At 39.5% G+C, this 23330-nt stretch overlaps 1 protein-coding gene across 10 annotated transcripts in view; it reads right to left on the bottom strand.

Moving 5' to 3' along the window:
* The window catches only part of ADAM17 (ADAM metallopeptidase domain 17), a 59348-nt gene extending 43459 nt beyond the window's left edge, over positions 1-15889 (bottom strand). For 3 of the 10 annotated variants that reach the window (XR_012122814.1, XM_037026450.2, XM_037026454.2), the window contains exons 1-2: positions 15637-15877; positions 5896-6028 (exon numbers count right to left, since the gene is read on the bottom strand). Coding sequence is in view for 2 of the 10 variants with exons in the window: in XM_037026450.2 (XP_036882345.1) it covers positions 5896-6028; positions 15637-15733 (230 nt within the window). In the remaining 8 variants the exon portion in view is untranslated. Of the gene's footprint in view, positions 1-5895; positions 6029-15148; positions 15347-15636 lie in introns of those variants that run through there. The other 7 variants (XM_037026458.2, XM_037026456.2, XM_037026460.2 and 4 more) reach the window with 5 other exon arrangements.
* Positions 15890-23330: the final 7441 nt, after the last annotated feature.

Genomic DNA, 23330 nt, shown 5'->3' with positions numbered 1-23330 from the left:
TGTTTCCATGGCAACAAATATTTTTAACTTTTTGAGCACAACAAGGTAATTTTAGTTTGCTTGTGGTTTTTTTAATGGTCATATGTAAAGAGAGACAATAGAATATTTTTCAGAAAATCTTGGAACATTTTCTCCTATTTTAGAATGTATCCTCCCACACATGCACAGCTATGATTTTTACCCTGTCAGTTATGCTGAGAACTCTGAAAAGCATCCCCATTATAAATGCCTTATTATGTAGTTTAGAGCCTTTAAGAGTCTCAATGTTACTTTTACTTAATGTTCTTTCCAGAAATATCACTAGAATTGCACTCTTCTTTCATTTTCTACACTAAGAATCTGCTCTATATTAAAGACAAGGACTGAGTGATGGTAAAATTCCTGTGTTCAAAGTTTCTAATCCTCACCTTAGAGCTATAAAACCTCTAACAGGATGTCAGTCAGAATTTATATTTTACTTTATCCTCTCAAAATTATGTGAGGGCATCTACTTCCAGAATTCTTTTAGCATTTTCATTTATCTTCTGACTTACAATTATGTTCACCACAGTAAGTCTAGTTAACATCAGTAACCATACATAGTTATATTTTTCTTGTGATGAGAACTTTTAAGATCGACTCTCTTAGCAACTTTCAAACATCCAATACAATATTATCAATTACTGTTACCATGTTGTACATTACATCCCCAGGACTTATTTTACAACTGGAAGTTTGTATCCCCTATCTACTTTTAATGGTCCATTTAGCTGGAAAAGTATCACTTTCATTTCTTTATCAGTTCTAGCCCCCTTCAAGTAACTTGAGATATTTGAAAGAGTAACCAATATCTAATTTTATCAAAAAAACAACTTAAAACAGCATTTCTATCTTTTTCATTACTTAAGAATAATAGTGTTTATTGATTTATAAAAAAGAATAATTATAACCTGTAGGCAAATTTCAAAGTTTTTTTCTCTTTTTCAAAAAATTTCTTTTTAACTTATAATACAATCTCTGTGTTTCCATGCTTATTCAATTGCTAATAGTCACAGTCGAATTTAATTTTGTGATCTTGGTTTAAATTATTCTGCCTTCCACTACTACCTAAAAAACAGGAAATTAATCATTTACCATAACCATCAACTAACAAATGGCTTTCACACAAATAAGTTGAGCCCTATACAAACTGATCATGTCAGGTGTCCCATTTTTTTTCTTTTAAGCTTTAATAACACAGTATAACAGAAAGGAAAGGGTATAGGCTTTGGAGTCAGACAAGCCTGGCTTAAACTCTACTTCCATCACTTATTCAGTGTCTGATCTTGGCCTTAACCTCTGCACTTTCATCTACAAGTAGAAATAATACTACCTACTAACAATGATTTTGAGGATTAAATGAAATAAACTATTTTAAAGTACCTAGTACAAACTTCTCATACATTCTTGGATACATCCCATTAAAATTTAAGACAAAACTCTATAACAAATTACAAATTTCTCTGCTTCCTTACACAGAGAGAATAAATAATGCTTAACATTTCTTAATGAATCAATATCACATATGAAACATAAAAAAGTATGTATGGCGATGACAGTATTTACTCCTTTAACAAGGATTCTGCAGGCCACCTCAAATCTTACTTTAAAAGAAACCAGAAAGTTAAACCTTGAGTTTGTATCTGCTTACAGTTTTCCCTTTCTTTGCTCCTACTCATTTCCTACTACTATACGTATCCACCCCTTCACCAAACTCCTACCAGTGTAGCAGAAATAACATAAGTTTTGGAGTCAGACTTGTGTTAAAGTCCCTTATCTTCCATTTACTAGCTGAGAACTTTGGATAAGTTACCTAACCTCTCTGAGCCTCAATTTGGGGGTGGGGGAGGGGATGGGGGAACTTCAAAAAGGAAATAACACAAACTTCTATGCAGTGTATAGTGAGAATGAGAGATAATACATGGTAAGTGCTTACTGAAATAAATTATACAAAATAAGCACCTGATAAACTATAGCTGCTATTATTATCATCACTGTTCTAATTTAAGTTTGAAAGCTGGATGGTAATATTTTGATGTAATATCTAATAAAAATAAATTATTCAAAAATAATCTAAGGATGATGATAATAACTAGGAAAAATTAAAAACATGTAGGAAAATGTATCAGAAATACATGTCATAATAAGCCAATTTCCTTAATATACTAAACACTACTACAATTCAGTAACCAAAAGGATAAATCACATATATAGAAATAGAATATTTCTATAAACCAATAGAGAAATGATAAAAGTATATGAAAAGACAGAGACAGAAAAATAAAACAAATGACATAAACACATGAAAATATGCTCAAGTTCACACAAAATGAATATCAAAACAACTATAAGATACCATCTTCTCTCAGAGGGACAAAATATACAGGTTAATAAAACTTAGTATTGGCAAGGATAATAGGAAACTAGTAAACTCATATACCACTGCTAGAAGAATAAACTGGTCTAACGTCTTTAGGAAAAAACATGACAATATAAAGAAACATTTATAATATGTATATCCTTGACCTAGTAGCTTTCCTTTTAGGAATGTATTTAGGAATGTATGAAAATACCTAGACAAGGTATATTTACAACAAAACTCACTGGAACATTGTTACAGAAAAAAATCATTTTGATTAAATGATATCCATGTGCAGGGTACTAGTAAATAAACTGCTACAGTTCTATGCAATAGAAATAATTATGCAGCTGTTAAAAATGAAATATATCTGTTATCTACAGCACCTGCATACAGGCATACCACAAAGGTACTGTACTGTGGATGGGTTCCAGACCTTACAATAAAGTCAACTAAATTTTTTGGTTTTCCAGTGCAAATGAAAGTTATGTTTACAGTATACTGTAGTCTTCTAAGTGTGCAACAGGATTATGTCCAAAAAATAATGTATATACCTTAATTTAACATTATTGCTAAAAAGTGCTAATCATCATCTGAGCTTTCAGCAAGCTGGAATCTTTTTTGCTGGTGGGGGGGGTCTTACCTTGATGTTGATGGTTGCAGACTGATCAGGGTAGTGGTTGCTAAAAGTAGGGGTGACTACTGCAATTTCTTAAAGTAGGACAACAATGAAATCTGTCACATCGACTGACTCTTCTTTTCATGAATTTCTCTGTATTATGTGATGCTGTTTGAGAACACTTCACCCACAGAGCTTCTTTCGAAACCGGAGTCAATAGTTTCAGTCTCTGCCACTGCCTTACCAACTAAGTTTACACTAACATTCTAAATACTTTGCCATTTCAACAATCTTCACAGCATCTTCACCAGGGGTAGATTCCATCTCAAGAAACCACTTGGAGATTTCTCATCCACAAGAAGCACCTCATCCATGAAAATTTTTTCATGAGATGGCGATTCAGTCATATCTTTGGGCTCCACTTCTAATTCTAGTTCTCTTGTGATTTCCACATCTGCAATGACTTCCTCCATGGAATCTTAAACCCCTCAAAGTCATCCATAAGGGTTAGAATCAACTTCTTCCAAACTCCTGTTAATGTTCATATTGTGACCCCTTCCCATGAATCACAAATGTTCTTTTAATGGCATCTACAATGGTGAATCCTTTCCACTAGGTTTTCAATTTACTTTGCCCAGATTCATCAGGGGAATCACTATCTATGGCACCTATAGCCTTATGAAATATATTTCTTAAATAATAAGACTTGAAAGTCAAAATTACTCATTGATCCATGGTCTACAAAATGGATGTGTGTTAGCAGGCATGAAAACATAAATGTCGTTGTACATCTCAGAGCTCTTGGGTGAATAGGTGTACTGTCAATGAGCAGTAATATTTTGAAAGGAATCTTTCTTTCCTCTCCAGTAGGTCTCAACAGTGGGCTTTATATATTTAGTAAATCATGCTACAAAGATATGTGCTGTCATTCCAGGCTTTGCTGTTCCATTTAGAGAAAACAGGCAGAGTAGATTTAGCATAATTCTTAAGGTTCCTAGGATTTTCAGAATGATAAATGAGAACTGGCTTCAGCTTAAAAGTCACTACCTTAACCCCTAACAAGAGTCAGACTGTCCTTTGAAGCCAGGCATTGATTTTCCTCTCTAGCTAACAAACTCCTAGAGGGCACCTTCTTCCATTACAAGGCTGCTCCGTCCACATTAAAAATCTCTTGGTTAGTGTGTCACCATCATGAATTCTCTCAGCTAGATGTCCCGGATAACTTGCTGCAACTCCCCTACCAGCACTTGCTCCTTCACCTTGTTACATCCGAAGACGGCTTCTTTTCGTACACTTAATGAACCAACCTCTGCAGCTTCAAACTTTTCTTCTGCAGCTTCCTCACCGCTCAGACTTCACAGAATGGAACACAGTAAGGGCCTTGCTCTGGATTAGGCTTCAGCTTAAGGGAAAGTTGTGGCTGGTTTGATCTTCTATCCAGACCACTCAAACTTTCTCCGTATCAGCAAGAAGTCTGTTTTGCTTCCTTATCATTCACATGTTCACTGGAGTAGCAATTTTAATACCCTTCAAGAACTTTTCTTTTGCATTTATAACCCGGCTGTTTTGAGCAATAGGCCTAACTTTCGATCTGTCTTAGCTTTAGATATGCCTTCCTCATCAAGCTTAATCATTCCAAGCTTTCAACTTTAAGTGACAGAATGTGACCTCCTTTCACTTGAGCACTTAAGAGGCCATTATAGGGTTGTTACTTGGCGTAATTTCAATATTGTTGTGTCTCAGGGAATAGGGGAGCCCAAAGAGAGGGAGGGGAAAAAAAAGATATGGAAGAATGGCTAGTTGTGGAGTAGTCAGAATTCACATTTATCTGTTCACCATGGCACAGTTCATGGCACCCCAAAATAATTACAATAGTAACACCAAAGATCACAGATCACCATAACAAATGTAATGATAATGAAAAAGTCTGAAATACTTTTGAGAATTACCAAAATGTGACAAAAGAAATGAAGTGAGCAAATGCTGTTGGGAAAATGTTGCCAAAAGACTTGCTCAATGCAGGGTTGCCACCAATCTTTACTTTGTAAAAATCACAATACCTGAGAAACACAATAAAACAAGGTATGCCTATATGTACCGATCTGTATGCAAAAATATGCATTAAAATCTTTTGGATGTTAGGCAGGATACCTCTCTGGGTCTGGGAAGTGCACTGAGTTAATAAGAAGTGAAAACTTCTTACTCTTTCTGTAGTTTGCATGTATTTCTTTTATTTTCAAAAAATTTGTTGAAGGTTTATCCTATATAAAGAATAATTCAGCCCATTTATATTCTGTTTTTTTTCTTTTTAGTAAAGCTCTTTATAAAGCTTCACTACTTTGGAAAGTGGCCTGCAATTATCTAACAGGACTTACACCTACAAAACATAAGAGATACTAAGATTACTACCCAAATAGACTACATCTATGAATTCATGCTATTATGTAAAAGAAAACGTAGAAAGAACACGGAATTCTAGACCTGGCTCACCACCAGGTTGTGGGGTCCTGAACAAATTCTTTACCTTTAAAGCTCAGTGTCTTCATGTATAAAATAAAAATAGTACTCAGTAAATGGCTGATAGTTCTAAAGTAGGACAAAAAATTTAAGGTATTATAATAATTAAATTAATTTAAATTCTTTATTAGAATTCCACAACTGCATTATCATCATTAATGCTTCTGGAATACCCATTGACTTTTTCTTAACACTCATCAGTATAAATTTTAGAATAAGCAATACACTATATACAGGAATCATGACAGACTGTAATTACATAAATTACAAATCTTTAAAATGTAACTCCCTAAGTGAAATTTCAGTAGCATCCTTATTTTTCTCCTTCATCACACCAAGTCCCCCAGTTTACCAACATTATTCTATGAATAATTCAAATTACCTTTTCAAGGCTGAAAAAGTTAGTAGTGTTTCTAAATGTGTTGAGGCCTGTAGATCCCTTTTTCTTACCGAGTGCTGTTGGATATTGGATAAAGAGAGGATATCGTAGTCTGAAAGCAAAGAATCAAGCTTTTCTGAAATAAAGGGAAAAATGTTATTAACACCTACACCTACCAATCAATTATAGTATCACTAAAATGAGTCAGAGAATAAACTCTTCCTGATGTAACTCATTATGAAATGCCAACCTGACCTATGAATTACTTTTTTTTTTATTAAGGTATCGATATACACTCTCATGAAGGTTTCACATGAAAAACAATGTGGTTACTACATTCACCCATATTATCGAGTCCCCCCATGCCCCACTGCAATCACTGTCCATCAGTGTAGTAAGATGCCACAGTCAATACTTGTCTTCTCTGTTCTACACTGTCTTCCCCATGATCCCCCCACACCATGTGTACTAACCCATGAATTCTTCTTACCAAAAAAAAAAAAAAATCCCACAAAAATAAAAACAGATTGAACAGTCTAATCAGATCTAAATTAGGACATAAAGGGTTTAGAGGTTACCAAGTTAAATAACAACATTGGGAAACAATCAGCCACACCCAGAATGTTAGAATTCCTAAGAACAAATGACCCAATTTCTTCAGGAAATAAATGGCATAGGAAAGAAGGGAGGGAAAGAGACATAATAGACAATACAGCAAGCAAGCCAATGTGTGAAATTTTTTAGATTCTAGGTCAAATCAATTGTGGAAAGATATTTGCAACAATTAGGGAAATCTGAACATGAGTCCATGTTCTTATTAGATATGAATAATTTTGGTATCTCAAAGAGAATTATATTATACAATGAGCTAATTTCTAAATTAAAGGCATTTCTGGCTTGTATTTAGAATGTCTAAAAGCAAGGTGGCAACTCAACCTGCCCATTGCCAAACTGCCCATTGCCCGCCCATGTCAACCAAACATAACCTGGTCTCCCTCTGAATTCTGAAGCCCTTTGCTTACACCTTTCTTCTGGCACTTCTGAGTTATATTTATCTCACAAACAATTATCAGTTGATGTGTAGTAAGAAAGAGTAACAAATACATTAATGGCCTGAGCAAACCAAAAGTAGCAAAGTAAGTCTTTTACAGAAAAATCACATATTCTAAATTAAAGAACAATAAAGTGGTAATATCCTTATCATTGCTGCCCTCAACAGATGGGGCAGATTATCGATCCACTGCACATCAGGAAGCATAATGGTAAAACCAAACAAAGCCCTGGGGAAAAAAAATTTAATTATGTTACCAGACTGACTTGGCACCCAATAAAAGCAAAGACTCACTACCCCAAAGATCGACTACAAAGAGTTTTTACTTGGTAGAGCAAGAGTAGACACTATGATGTAATAGTGTATGCTACTCTTCTAAGTCACTTTTCATCAACAGCAACACTGCTGCCTCATCCAAAATCAGATGGATTTTTGAAAGACAATTTTGGCAACTTAATGTCTGTAAAAACTCTAAAAATATTTCAGCTGATGCTTTCCTTTTCTCTCAACAAATACCACTGCAGAAGCTATGCTATTCAAAATCATTCCACTGGACTTAGAATGTCCTCAGAATATAGCAACAGGAGCCTAAAATACAAGCATATTGCTACTAAGGTTAAATATGCTCACAAAACCATTTTTAAAAGGCAGAATCCACCCAATACTTTTCCCCTTCCACTTCCCCTAAATACCCTCAATTGGTCCATTCACATACTGCTTTGTGCCAGGCACTAGTTTTTAAGTATTCAGATACAGCATTAAACAGAACGAAGTCCTTGCTTAATGCAATACAGCACCCATTTAATGTGGGAGACAGAAAATGCACAAGAAAATATATAATATGCCAGTGCTATGGCCATTAAAGCAAGATAGCGGAGAAGCAGAGACAGAGAGTGGGAAGGGACAGTTTATATAGTGTCAAAGAAAAATGCCTCACTGCTAGATAAGGTGCAAGCAAACCTGAAAAAAGCAGGGGTAAGCATGCCACTATCTGATGAAAGTAAATTTCAAAGTTCATTCAAGGTTCTAACAACATTAAATGAAGTGGCAGCAAACTTCACACTTAAGGAGTTTCACCCATTTTCTGCTAACAAAATTTCCTTTTCAATTTAATCCAGAGGAAAGCTGTTTCAGAAGGCATCAACCAACTTTTATGCCAATGGATGGCTGCTGGTGATTCGTCCTTACTAATTATACTGCTTAGCAGAGCCAATGAAAAACCTGCAAGAAGGATGCTGTTTATTCAACAATTTTGGGTGTTAGTTTTTTACAAGAGTATTTTACAAACTATTTACAAAAACCATTTCTGGGTGTTTTCTGATATTATCTCCACAAACATCCCTGGGATATTAACCCATCTTACAGATGAAGAAACAGACTCTGGGAGAGTAACATCACAAAGTTAATGTAGCACAAAACTGGAATTTGAACTTGGGCCTGTCTAGCTGAGCACCCCAAGTTTTAATGATATCATACTTTTGAAACTTTGTAAAAATAGCCTAACTCTTCTTGGACCTTCTACTTCTTGGTCTCCTGCTTTTTAACATGTCAACCAAACATGACCTGGCCTCCCTCTGAATTCTAAAGCCCTTTCCTTACACCTTTCTTCTGGCACTTCTGAGTTATATTTAACTCACAAACAAACTGTAAAACAACCAAAAGGGAGCTGTTTTATTCATCACAATATCTTTAGTTCCCAATACCCAGCACAGAACTCTGCGTCAATCAACACTCCCATGTTCACAAATTGCACAAATTCTCAATGCTGAGATGCTGTGATACAATCCTTAAGCTCAGCTTCCCTGATACAGGTTGGTACATGAACTCAGTTTCAGTCAAGATCACAATCGCTCTTTCTGACTGAGAAACTTAACCTCAAACACTGAATTTTCACTGTCAATAATATAGCTAGTCATTCTCAAAGTGTAGCCCCCATACCAGCAGCACCAGTGTCACCTGGGAACTTGTTAAAGGCCAGTTTTCAGGTCTCCTCAGTCCTATTCAATCAGAACAGTCTTGGGGGGAGGCCCAGCACTCTGTGGCTAACATGTCTTCAAAGTGATACTGACGCACTCAATTTTGAGAACCACTGAACTAGGCTAAAGTAAGGAAATAGTTCAAAGTGAACAGCATTAAGCACAAAGATGTTCACTGTTTAGCCTTGCATTATTAAGAAAAAAAATCAGAAAAAAGGTAAATTAATAACTGGGAAACAGACAAGTTATAGTACTTGCAAGTGACACATACAAAAAAAACCTGTAATCATGTAAAATAATGGTAACAACACGTTTTTAAGAACATGGGAAAATGCACTATAATATTAAATAAACAAAAGAAGATTTTTCTTAAAAACTATTCATGTGGCATGATCTTAACTATGTAGAAAAATAAGCCTAGAAAAGAAAACAAGAGCAAGATAGTAACATCACTGGTTATCTTTAGGTATATTTTCTATAATAAGCATTTTTAAAATGTAGCTCACTAAAGCACTTTAATTAGCATGCTTCAATTGTAATTTGTCCTCTTTCAATAACTAGATTGATGTTTTTCAAATTGGATGTCCTGGAGCCATTCCAAACAACGCTCCCCTCGTCCAACAGAGTTCCTGCTCCAGCCACTGCCCTTCACCAGCAAGTGGCCTCTCAGCTACTCAGCATTGATTGCACTTCACTTCCAAACTCCCAACCATTGGTAATCTCGATTTTCTAAGCTTTTTCAACTGAATTTATATTTCTCCCACTTCCCAAGAGTTTATCCTTTATCCATATCCAAATCTCTCAGTACGATTTAAGATATAACTTAAGTCTGAACCACTTAACTATCTTTCTTAGTTCAGCATACAGTCAGATTCTCTCGTTTAGAAACTCCACAGTGGCTGCCCAGTACTCTCTAGAATGAGAACACTTTCCTCGCTTTCTACAAGTTGCTCCAGCAATCACCCTAAACAATTGAGTTTTTCTCATTTCAGCTGGCTACCAACACAAATGAGCAAACACACACAATTAAAGTGGTCAGACTAGCTGATACAATCCGCACCTGAGTACGCCTTTTGAATAAGCCCAGCCACCATCACAGAGAGACCTAGGTGTCATCTTACCTAGGCTATAAGCATCCTCGAGAGGACGCATCAGCAAGCCACAAGTTCACTTTTTCCCCCGACCCCTCCCCTCAAAGAGCCCACCAAAACCCTGGCCAAAAAAAGCCCCCTGGCCTGTTAGAAACCCTCTTTTTCCTTTGTTCTGCTGGCCGAGACAGAGGGTCCCTCTCAGGTTCAGCAATAAACCTGCTTTGACTGTTCAGTTCGCATCCCCTCTCTTCTTTCACTAGCAAATGATATTATTTAGGTATCCTCTACCCACTCCTCCCTGCTCTCCTCTGACAGGTGCTATGGTTTCTCCCACCTGGCCTCAAGTGTCTAGCTGTCCTTAAAGACCCCACCCTTCACTGCTTTTGAATCTTTTTTCCACCCCCTTCCTTCCTTTCTTACACATACATCCTGCACTTAGTTTTCTCCCTTTCATCAGACCCAACCTGTTGATTTATTCAACATTTATTGAAACCCTCCTATCTTCCAGCCACTAGGGATATAATGGAAAGAGAAATATATTCCTGACATGGTAACACTGGGAGCAAGACTACCACACAAAAAAATTACTATGAAATATGTTGAGCACCAAGGGAGAGGAAGCTGCAGGAAGTGATGGAAGGACACAGGAGCATGACCCCTGGGGGTGAGCCAAGGATGCTTTCCCAGGGAAACAGTATTGAAGTTAAAACCATAAGAATGAAGCGGCAGCCAAGAAAAGGAGAAATAAAGAGAGTTCTAAGTGAAGGGCGTAACATATGCTGAGGTCCACAGGCAACAGAGAACACACTACTCAAAGAAATGAAAGCAACTTTGGGAGGCAGAGGTGCGGAAAGCTCAGAGGGTATGCAGGGTGTGAGGCTTGAGAGGGAGTCAGGTCTACTCATAGAGGGCGATGGAACTAAGTAAGGATTTGGGACTGTGGATGAGGGCAACAGCTGTCAGAAATGTCTGTGTGATTGCAGTGTGGAGAGGAGGCCAGAGGGGAGCAAGACTGGAGTTTGGGACATTGGCTAGTAAGCTGCTGAGTAATTCAAACGGAGATCACAAAAAGACCTCCAGGTTTCTGGCTTGGGTATCTGGGTACACAGTGGTACCACAGTCATTGAGATAAAAAAAAAACATGAGTAGGAGGTTTGGGGGAGGGGCTGATGTAAGAGAACAACTGGATGCTAAAAGATTCTGGTGTTCCATATTATTATCTTGTTCTTATATACAGTTTGCAATTACCTTGTTCATTTCCATAGGACTTTTTTGCATTAAGTCATCATATGTTTGCAATTAAATTACTGGTAAGTCTTTAGAGTGATTTTAGGTGGAGAGAAAGAAAGTCTGTTACGGTATGATTTTCAACATCAACATCGGTGGTAAAAAGAAAGCAATGCTTTTTTCCTTCCACATGTTCTCAAAGAATAAAGAGAAAGCTGGACCTTCAGGCCTGCAATAAACTGGCTTTCTGGATGTAGATGTGGATTGGCCTGCTTAAGACCTGATAAACCTTCCACTTCACGTTCTCTTATATCTGAATTGTTCACCTCCAGGATAAGCTTTTATGACCACTGACTTTGTTCAATGAAGCATACTCATATTTCTTTCACCAACCCCGGAATCAACATTTTAAATATAAAACTGATTTTTGAACAGTGAGGTGTTATATAAGAAAAGTTTGGGAACATTTGTGGACTTTTTGCTTGCCTTTTTTATTTTTACAATAAACGGCTTTTTCCTGGAATACAACCTTCAAGTGGAATGCGGAACTCCATTAGCATTGTGCATTCTCCACTGCTGAGGGGCATGGAGTACAAAGAGTGCCCCAAAATGAAACTATCAATGCCATGCTCCCACTTCTGGTGTCAGAGCAGAAAAGATACAACCAGAGCTGCTGTCAAGTGTTTATTCTGCTTGTGCAGAATACACGTGAAACCTGAGTGCTCTTCAGCACTCCCCAACACATGCAGGACAAGGGAGTGGCCTGGCCAGGTTACTGTGCAACAAGCCCCACCCAAGGGTGAATCTGTCCTTGGGACTACGAAAGGACAGCAGAACTCTCCGCTAGGCAGTGGACCCCAGAGCCTGGGAACTAAAACTTAATTCTATGGGTCTGTATCAGTTAGGGAGGTTGGAAGATGTGCTGCCTCAAATAATTCCGTGTCAAGAGCTCTTCACCAGGCTGGGACTTAACCTAGGCCAAGATTCTTCACAAGACCAGTCACATGGGAACTCTGAGTCCATGAAAGTCAGCACAGCCCAAGGGACCCTCTGAAGAAACTTGGATTGGTCCATAAGGCTCTATGGATGAAAGGGATGCGAATTTAGGGTAAGCAATGAGACTACTTCCACAATTTTCAGCAGTACTGCATATTCTGAAACTAAACCTTGTCTCCTATAGTCATTCTTCTCATCAAACAGATAGGAAGTAATCTCGGACATGTTATATTTGAAGTGCCTGTGAACAATGAAGTGGAAACATCAAGTGGGACACATGAGTGTGAAGCTTCAGAGAACAAGTCTACCTCAGAAGTTTTTGATAGTCATGAGAAAACACTCAAATGGGAAGTGAAACCAGGGCAGCAGATGAGACTTCTCAGAGCCTACAATTCATGTTAAAGGGGTGGGGGCGGGGGAAGAGAGAGATGTGTGGGGAGGGAGATACCATCTCCTTGGATGATTTTAGTATTAAGGGACAGAAGAAAAACGTCATTTCACTTCCCTACCTCAGTGAAGCCTATACCTGTCCTTCCTTTCATGCCAACTTTTTCAGACTTTCTTCAAATTATACTTCCAACTAAAAACACCATCTCTCACAAATAAAAAATGGTAAAGAATCCAAAAATCAACCACCACTTGGCTTTGAAGAAAGACACCTAAATTTAATGTTCTGGAAAACCCTGTAATGGCCAACAGAAGTTCTCCAGTTTCTCCACCATGACTCTCTGATTAACTCGTCTCTTCATTTTATTCTGGAAACACAGTTTACCTGCTTGAGTAGTACAAAGCAGAGCGGCGTTAAATCTTCCTTGGAGCAGTAAGGGTAAGTGTTTCAGCTTTAAAGGAATGCAGCTTGTAAGCAAAATTAACATCAAAAGAGGAAGCCAGATGTCAGAATATTGAGCAAAACAATGCTGTTAATAATGAGAAATGAGTATTGAGATGTGCAGAAGCCCCACACCAATAACCTCAAAATAAACTTCAAAATACATGTTTCAGATACAAACTTTCATCCCTCATCTGTGACCTACATTTTCTTTCCTTCCACCCACTACATCCTCTTTTATTAAAAGTAACACAAAGGGAAAACACTTTTGAAATCAAGTGGGACTTTATACACCCCAGCTACAACTTAACAAGATATCATCATGACTAAGCTCACATGACTCATAACTTTCCTAAATTAAGCAATTCATAACCGTTCAATTGCAATCATTTTGGGTGACCTGGGGAGTACTCCGAAAACCAGGATTCTATTACATATTTCTGTCCTTCAGAAAAATGTTGTCAATTCCCTAATCCGTATTTAGTACTGTGGTTATGGTAACATTTATATGATAAGTAGGATAATAAATAATAAAACACCCTCTTTAACTATGAAACTATTCATTGGTCTTGACCAATTCAATTTAAATAATGGTAGGGTTAAGTTAAGCAACAAATCCTGAGCTGTCAAAAAACACACAAAAAAGTCATTCTTCAAAAGAAAAAAATATCCACAAGGCATATATTTATCACTACGTGAACTTGAAAACTCACTACACCCTTAGAGATTCATTTTTCCTGCCGCTTTATTTAAAAATCTAGACATGATCTCAAAGGTTCAATTCAACTCTAACAGTCTCTAAGTGCCCCCATAGGGAGTGTTCTTATTTTTCCTCTTCACCTACCTAAACCTTAAAGTCTTGGCTCAAGTATCACCTTCAGAGAGCCCCTTGATGATAATACCTGCCATATGGACTCTACCACGTTCCTCCACATTGCTTCAGAATTGCCTGTTTTAGATCTCTCTATACCACTATGCCAAAAGCTTTCTGAAGATAGTCTGATCGTTGTATTTCCAATGCCACACATAATACTTGCATACAATATGTGTTCTTCAAACATTTGGTGAATAAACAAGTAAGTCTATACATTTTCCTGGTGGTCTGCACTTTGCAAATTAAAAGCACACGGTCCAAAACACTCTTATGGTCTATGAATATTGTTGAGAACAGACCTAAAGTAAGGTTTTTCCCTATATGATGTGCACCCTTAGGATTCATGCTTATTTTTCCATCTGTGAAAAGGAGAATAAAAGTGAAACAGTTGTCCTAGAGTGGTGAAAATGTAATTTTAGTATCTCAAAATACATGTTCTTTTTATTAACATTTATCATTATGAAATGGATCCACAGCCTACCCCTCCCCTACCCCTCCCTTCTGATCACTCCTATCTCAAAAATTTTCATCAGTTTGTATTAACTTACCACATCGCACCACCTCCTAACAACCTCCCTTGCCGTTCATTAAACTAGTCACCTGTAGTTCACTTCAATTTGAGATAACCACAAAGCACCTGTTCGGGTGAGCACACTCAACACCTTTAATAACTTCATAATTACAATTTCTGTCCGTTAAACAAAAAGGAATTACTAGGTAAACTAATGCAAAAATTTTATTAACCATAAAGAAAACCCACATGGTGTCTCAATCTGCACAATCTATACATGGAATCACGGTGGGATTTGGGGACCAATACAACCATGAAAAATCAGAGGATACGACTTCGCACACTGCAAAAATATACTATGTTTCGTATTTTATTATTAATTAGTCAAACTATCTTACCTGTCAACTTCTGAAAGATAAAGACCCCTAACAGATACTATAGGTTTAGACAAACTAATTTCCAACAAACATATCCTTAAAGCCATCCTTAAAGCCAATCTCTAAGAAAATCTAAGTAAGAATCCTCTACTTTATAGGCTCAGAACTGATCAAATTGGTCATTCCTGATCATTTCTTTGTTTAAAATGGCAAGGAAGGCATTCACAGTTAACAGTATCACGAATTGGCTTGACAAGTTTCAGCGCCCCTTCCCCCCCAGAACCTTCAATAAGCTACTATTTAAATAACTAAATACAGGCTTACGGTGTTCACATAACGCACTCTGAGTTCTCCAGCCACCGCCTTCCAACCAGATGCCTGCATAAGTACTTCCTACAGCGGAAAGTCTAGCTCGCGCCTTAGAGCCAGGGGAGCTGTGGCTGCCGGCCCTTCCGTCCTCCTCCCGGAGGGCTGCTTTGACAGGAAAGCACACCCTGGCAGCGCAGGGCCCGGGACCACATCTCCGCCTCCAGACACCCGCTCCAAATACACACCCAGGGGGCAGACCCCTCCCAGAACCCTAGTCAATACGAGAGACCCCCTGCGGCATCCCTTTCCCGTTTAGACAAGCCCGTCTTCATTCTTTCTTCAAAATGCGAGAGCCACACCCCCTTCCTACACTAAAAACTTAGGGACGCGCCACCGCCGTCCCATACCCCGCCCCCAAACACCTGATGGATCCCGCTGCCCTCTTTTCCCCGACAGCAGCGCGCGCCAGGCGCCGGCCTAAGGCAAGTTCCCCCGGTCTTTACCGAGTCGCTGCGGGGAGCCGAAGCCGGGCTTGTCCGGAGGCCGCGGCGCCAGCACGAAAGAAACCCAGCTGGTCAGGAAGAGGAGACACTGCCTCATGTTCCCGGCCCGGCCACCGGCTTCACCTCTTTGGGCAGCCTTTGCCTGACGGGGACTCGGGACACTGCTCACATTTGGGGAAGAAGGGGATCCGCCCGGCCCGGCCCGGCCCCTCAAGCTTCTTTTGGCTCCCGCGCCGCCTACCGGAAGACGCTTAGAGCCCGACTCACGGCCCCCGGAAGTGCTGGCCGCGCTCCCGGAGGCCGGCTCAGCCCACTTCCGGCCGCCTCCGCCTCTGCACCGCCCGCAGCCGGAAGCCGGGCGCCGCGCGGCCTAGCGGGAGGCCCTGGCTCTCCCGCCCGTGTCCTGTCCCGCTGGGGCTCGGCCGGCGCAGGCCCGGATGCTACCGCTGCGACCTGGCCCGACCCGGCCGGCCTCGTCGCTCTCCCTGGGTGACCGCAGGGAGGGAGGTGGGAGCTCACAAGCAGGTCGCTTCCCCGGTCTTGGTCCCGCATCTGGTTAGGATCTCTGCCACCCTTTTCACTACGCGAACTGTGGACATCGCCCTGGGGCCCACGGCGCACGAGGGGCGCCAGGCCCGGGGTCATGACCAACAGCTAAGTGCCTAGGACGAAGGACGGGCTCTCGGGAGGGGGAAGGGCGCTGCTCCCGACTCCTGAGAAGCCCGCGTGTGTCACGCACCGGCTTGGAGACCAGCCTCCCAGACGCAAATGGTCCAGGTCGGCTTTGCGCGCAGCGCCTGACCACCAGCGCCACAGGCCTCTCTGCATCGTAGCGAAAAGGGCTTTGAGGAGGGAGAGAAATAAACAGGAGCTCTCTTCATGCAGAGCTTATCATTGGCCCCGCCGTAGGTAGCCTCTGTACCGGAATCGAGACCGAGCTCCTCATCGGTGGGTACAGGAGCGAAAATCTTCCAGCTACCTTACTAAAATTCAACTCTGCCTGGTCCCTTTAGTTTAGATTGGAAAATTCCCAAGGCAGTTTGCGTTTTGTTTTACAAAAATTTTAGCTCTGTGTAGTTCAGTGTTTATGGTACTGAATAAAACATTCAAGAGTCATTGAATATGTATTGCTATTTTGGTTCATCTAAAGTTTATGCAAGTGCGGTACAACACACCACTTAAGAATGAGGGGGGACAATTGTTAGGAATAAAATAGAGGTTAGTCCTGTCTGTCAAGCTTCAAGGCTAGTTCCTAATAAAATACTCAAAACATCGGTTTAATTTTTAGGTTCATTGTGCTATGTCTCAGTAAAATCTCAGCATCTTTTCCAACGGTTATCCATAATTACTGACTGCATTTTGGCTTAACTGAACCTGGAGGTTCATCTAAGGTTTATGCCTTCATTAAACAAACTGATGGCATATACAATCAAACTGTAAGCAGAACTTCACCTCTGCAAACTATTCTATTTTTTAAAAATTGCTTCTTATAAAAATGTGACAATTGTATACAATTTTTTAAATACAAGAATGTCATCTTATATTCTGATCATCCAGGAACCATGCTCTCCAGCTTATAACTTTGGTAGATCCTAGATTATATTCTCTTGGTGTCCCATTTTAAAATAAATCCCATTTTTAAAAAGTAAAGCTCCTGGTCCATTTTCTTATTCATATCCAGAAGTCTACATTTTCAGGGACAATCCAGATTCAAATAATCTCTCCCATTTACAAATCAGAGCGCAAGTTATTTCCAATTGGAGGTTTGTCTTTCATTAATCAAGTGCCCATAACTTTAAGATAAAAGAGCACCACGTGGGGGAGATAAAGAGCCAGAAGTATAAGAGGGACACATGGAATAGAACTAGTAGTCTGAGCCAGTGGTCTTGAAACTTTATCCTCTTAGACCCAAAAGACTTTTAAAAAATATGTATACCTCCTAGATGCATTAAAAATTGTTTCATCATAAATGGTAGTTGGAAAGGGTGACATTTCTACCATAACGTAAATACTGACATTTAAAATTGAAATTGTTAGGTCTTTTAATTTGTCCAGTGGAATACAAATACCTGAGAAACTGGATAACCACTCTGGGAGCCAGCTTCCCAGGGGACCACCAATGATCGCTGCTTCCTGGTATTCACACCCTGTGTACCCAGTCTCCTTCCACACTGGACCGATGTTGATCTGTGTGACCAATAGCATATGACAGAAGTGATGGTATTTCACTTCCAAGATGACGTAAAAGACTGTGCCTTCCATCTGGGGTGCTCTCTTGTTTTCTTGGTCTCTCTTGGATCACTCACTCTGAGAAGCCAGCTTTCTTATCAAGGGAACATTCAGGAAGCCTATGGAGGTTACCAGCCCACAGCCAGCAAGTAACTGAGAGCTGCCAAAGACTGTATGAGTGAGCTTGGAAGTGATGTCGCCAGCCCTACGAGACCTGTGAGGTGGCTTCAGTCCCCAAGCCCAACCACTTGACTGCAACCCCATGAGACCCTTAGCCAGAACTACCAGACCAAGTCATTCTCAGACTCCTGACCCTCAGGAACTATGGGAGAGAATAAATACTTGTTGTTTTAAGCTCCTAAATTAGGGATAATTTGTTACACACCCACTCGTTGACCTACTTAAAAATCACACGACCAAGCTGCCTGGATCTCAGTTGCCTCTCCTTGACATGTGAATGGTTCTTTTAATTCAGGATTTAATAAGGATAAGTAAAAGGTTCTTGAGATTCACTGATCCCATGCCATAGAATATAGAATGAATTACTTACATAAATTCTTACTGAAAGTGAATTTAAGTGTAAAATATAAAGAGTAAAATATTTACAATTATTAAACACGTACAGGCACATATAATTCTGGAGTTAACTACCAGATCCACCCAGTATCAATAAGACCTTGTCTAAATGATCAGAGAAATAGCTATTTGGTTCTGGCTGAGTTTGGGGTTCTTTTCTTCTGTCATCCTAGCTTTATTTCTCTTATTAGCCACTTTTCGCCTATACTAATCCCAGCAGTGCTTAGAGATATATAGAGCTCCATCACTCTATTTCAAAATGCTGAGTGTTCATACATTTGTATGGTTTTTTTGCTAGTGAACAAATCTATGTGAAGCTAGCACTTCAAGAAATATGAGTCAATCCACAAATCTCCATCAGACAACAGACCCTATTTACTAGAATATGACTATATTCCAAGTCATACCAAGAAGTCGTTTCCAAGATTTTAGTTCAGAAATCTTAACCTATTTCAGATCCTTTTAGAAAGAAAAATGGAAAACATATGGAGAAAAACAGAATATTGAGGATCCTCACTGGTAACAGATGATTCTTTGGGGAATTTTTCCAATGGGCAAGAAAATAATCAGACCTATTTGAAACTGGAATAGTATTTCCCCCCTGGCTGAAAAAGAGAAGGAAACCAGCCATGTCATTGAAAATATTTTAAGATTCAGTTTAAAAATTTTTCATAACCATTTCTCACACATACATACATACACACACACATACACACACAATTTTTTATGTTTCTTATCAGGCATCCTGTATCACAGAATTATCGGCAACGGCTAACCCGAACATGGTGAACAGAGGTGTCACACCTCCTGTGCACTGTACGCATACAAAACAGGGAGCTCTGCTGGTTCTTTTCGTTCTTTCTCTCTCCCTTGAGATCTCAGAGTAAATGAACTGCATGAGTAACTGAACATAGAGAATAGACTGGATAAAGAGAAAAAATGGAAACTTGTGCTGGTTTGACATTACCTCAGGTCTGAAGTGGCCAAAAGTTACTACTCTTAGGTTGACAGGCCCCAGGGAAGAGGCTATCACCAAGTACCCTCCAGTTCTACAGTGACCAGAGGCCTTAACTGAAAACTGTTCTATTTAGTGCTCTTCAGAAAAACAGAACTCAGTTGTGGAATGTTTAAAATTTGAAAACTCCACTAGCATTTTAAGAATAATGCAAAAGGGAATGAAATCAGTATCTTGAAGAAATACATGCACATAACTGTGTTCATTATTCACTAACAGCCAAGGAAACAACCTGAGCATTTGTGGGCAGATGAATGGATAAAGAAAATGTGGTCTGTACATCCAAGGGAATATTATTCAGCCTAGAGAAAAGGAATCCTGCCGTCTGCAACAACATGGATGAACCTGGAGGACATTCTGCTAAGTGAAGAAAATCAGACACAAAGACAAAAGCTATAAAAATCTCACTTATATGTGGAATCTTAAAAAAATTAAAGGTGCAGAGATTAGAATGGTGGCTGCCGGGGCGTGGAGGAGGTAAGGAGGGGAATGGGACAATGTTGGGGAAAGATAAAAACTTTCAGTTATAAGTGAAAAATGGGATCTAACAGTGTGGTGACTCTAGTTAATAATACTGTGTTGTTGCCTTGAAATTTGCTGAGAACAGATCTTAAATGTTCTCACCACACACAAAACATGGTGACTCCACGTGATGATTGTGTTAATTTGTGGTGATTGTCTCACAATGTACAGGTATGTCCAATTTTTATTTGTCAATTATACCTCAAGAAAGCTGGGAAAAAAATAATACCAAGGAGATCCACATGATATCTTTGCCCTCAATGGACTTATATTCTAAAAGATGACACATAGGTACATAGATACAAAAACACACAAAATGTGATACTGGCCTAAAAAAAACTGAAGTCATATATTTTTATATTCTTTCAGATAGAATTATCATTTTGGAATAATTTTAGATTTACAGAAAAATTGCACAGATAGTACAGACATTTCCCATGTACTCATTACTCAAATTCCCCTAACATTAGTGTCTTAATAATCCTGGGATGCTTGTCAAAATTGAAATATTAACATCAGATCTCACTATTTTAAAAATAATGTCTCTTTATGGCCTTTTAAAACTTGTTAAAATACACATAACCTAAAATTTACCATTCTTACATTCGGTGTATTCAGTGTTGTACAACCATCACCACTACATGGTTCCAGAACATTTTAATCCCCACAAAAGAAAAATCCCTTACCTATTAAGCACTCTCCATTACCCCATCCTCCCAGTCCAGGGCAACCACTAATTAGATTGGACAGTTGTGCCACTAATACTTTTCTTCTGTTCCAGGATCCAACACAGGATACCACATTGCCTTTAGTCACATTAACCTTTTACTTTTAAATCATATAAAGCTGTTTCCAAATATTGCACTCTACAGAGAAGCACTAGTTAATATGGTGAATTGGTGTTCAAGGAAGCTGTTTGGCTCAGTCCCTCTATTTCTACTCGTTACTAGTCTAAGAACGTAGCGACTTTCTTGGTTGTTGTTTCCTCTCCACCAGCATCTCCTTTGTCTTAGATAACACTAGCCAAGTGTCTTCTCCTCACAGCATGTTTCTTGCTTCTTTTATGGTCTATCCTTCACTTTATCCTGCATTCTTGCCTACTGATGCCATCTTGCTTTTTCTACCAGAGCATACACTCCTAAGGCAGGATCTGGTTACCTTCCGTAGTAAGTGACACAGTGCAGTGCATATGGCAGCCAACAATATTTATTAAATAAATAGCAGTAGGTTGGCTGACATACAGCCAGATATCTCACAATATCCCCCATTTTAGTCAATTAAATTAGAGAATATAAAGCATGTAGTACGTAGAATTGTGTCCTCCCAAAAAAATACGTTCAAGTCCTAACCCCCCATGTTTGGGAAAGTAAGTATATTTGGAAAGTCTTGGCAGATGTAATCAAGCTAAAATGAGGTCATACCAGATTAGGGTGGGCCCTAAATCCAATGACCAGTGTTCTTAGAAGGAGAAGAGACACAAACATACACTAATTCATGCTCATGGAACACACCATGAGGTTTCCTCCCCTTTTGCTTTTCTTCTGAAATTCCTCTTGCCCAAAACATATTTCTAGCTATCAAAAACCTAACCATCCTTTAGTGGCCATCTTAAAATACAGTTGTAGATTCCAGGTCTTCCTTCACCATTTTTTAGAAGCTGTCACCTTTTGAAGATCCCCTAGTAACTGAAAAAGAGAAGGCAGAGACCTGTTAACCAAAAGAATTTTAGACTTTTTTATTGGACTCAAAGCATCTACTAACCCATGTGACTTAGGCAATTCCCTAATCCAAATCCAACTCAGAGAAGCTCCTAGTAGATTTAATAGTTTTGACATTATACTCAATATTTTCCACAGGTTCTTCTAAATATTGTGTTAATTGCCAAACCATGGCAGCCCTCCTAACAAAGGGGGCAGAGGGACAAATGTTATCTGGTTCTGGACCCATGTCTCATCCTTTCGTATTTCATGATTTATAATTTCATTATGGCTTAGAACTGAAGGCATGGAATTTGGAGGCAAACAGCCTGGATCTGAACACCCCACAAGCCCTTTGGCAAGTTGACTCACTTTAAAAATAGGTAGTTTTAACTACCCACCTCATAGGGTTAAGTGAGAGGTTGGTTTTTATCTGGTAGCGATGTGGGGAAATAACTAGCATTTTAAAGCTATTTGTTGGGGCACCAGCATGACCAACTTAAACAGAAAAGCCATTCATTATGAAAATATTTGATTTTACAATGCTGTTTTGACAGTAGGTGATGATATCACGAAGCCAGAAGGGAATACATTTACATTTCCTTCTACTACTCCCTGTCTACTTCTGAATTTTAATATTAAAGCTCTTACGATTGAATTATTATTCCTCAACTGAGCTCATTTTCTCCATGAAGCCCTGAGGCCAGTTCAGGTGGACAAGGTGGACCAGCCCCTCTTTCCCCAAGCTCCTGGCTTCTGGTCTTGTTTGGGGAAGGCTCTCCCTGTCATGGGTCACATACAATGTTCAGAGAAAATGTTATTGGATATGAGGAGTGATTCCATTTAAGGAACATGAATCTGCACCCCAAAAATGAAATAACTGGTTAATTTGAGTTTATGCTCGGTTGAGGGTGAACAATAAAATCCACAAGTAACTCTCACATTTTCAATCTGGCCCAGCAATTTAACGTCCTTGCCCACTTCCCAAAGCTACTGTAAAGCAGCTGTGGGACTGGCCTTTCTCTCCTCTCTGCCTGCCCTGCCTGCTGGCAGAGAGCCTCCTATGAGTCATAAAATGACCAAGAGATTAGGCAGCAGGAGACTGAAAGAAAAGCAGCAAAGCGGTGGCCACGAGGACCCTAAACGAAAAGTGTCAGTATCTTAGGTGAGAGCTTTTCATACCTTTGAGATACCTCAGTAATTTGCCAGGACATGCTGGCTTGGGGCCAGCAGAGCGGTACCCCGCCTTCTGTTGGAGCTCAATAAAAGTGTATTAAACAAAGAAACAAAGTCAGGCTTGGAAGTCCTGGCTGATTGGGAATGAGCCCATCCTTTTTATACAAAAATGTATCTTTTACCCATCATGTGGCTTAGGAAAAGGAGGTCAAAATCAACTGTGGGTGTCTGTCCTGGACTCCTTGCTCTAAGGGGGTGGTATCACATTGTAGCTGATGTGACTGGTGTCTGGAGAGTTGGGCAGTGGGCAATCTACACAGCTAACCGTGGCATCCCTGCAGGGAGCCACGAGATGGGGCCCTGGGATCCCCATCAATGAGATCTGCTTCTATAAATATCTTAGAATTTAAACAGAAAGAAGCACTCGCTTCCATGCTGTTCAGATTATGCATGACAACCAGGGAGAACTGCCTGTCCCG

Source organism: Manis javanica, chromosome 1 (genome assembly GCF_040802235.1).
Source record: "Manis javanica isolate MJ-LG chromosome 1, MJ_LKY, whole genome shotgun sequence".
Classification (NCBI taxonomy): domain Eukaryota; kingdom Metazoa; phylum Chordata; class Mammalia; order Pholidota; family Manidae; genus Manis; species Manis javanica.
This window is presented reverse-complemented; position numbering and strand designations above follow the sequence as displayed.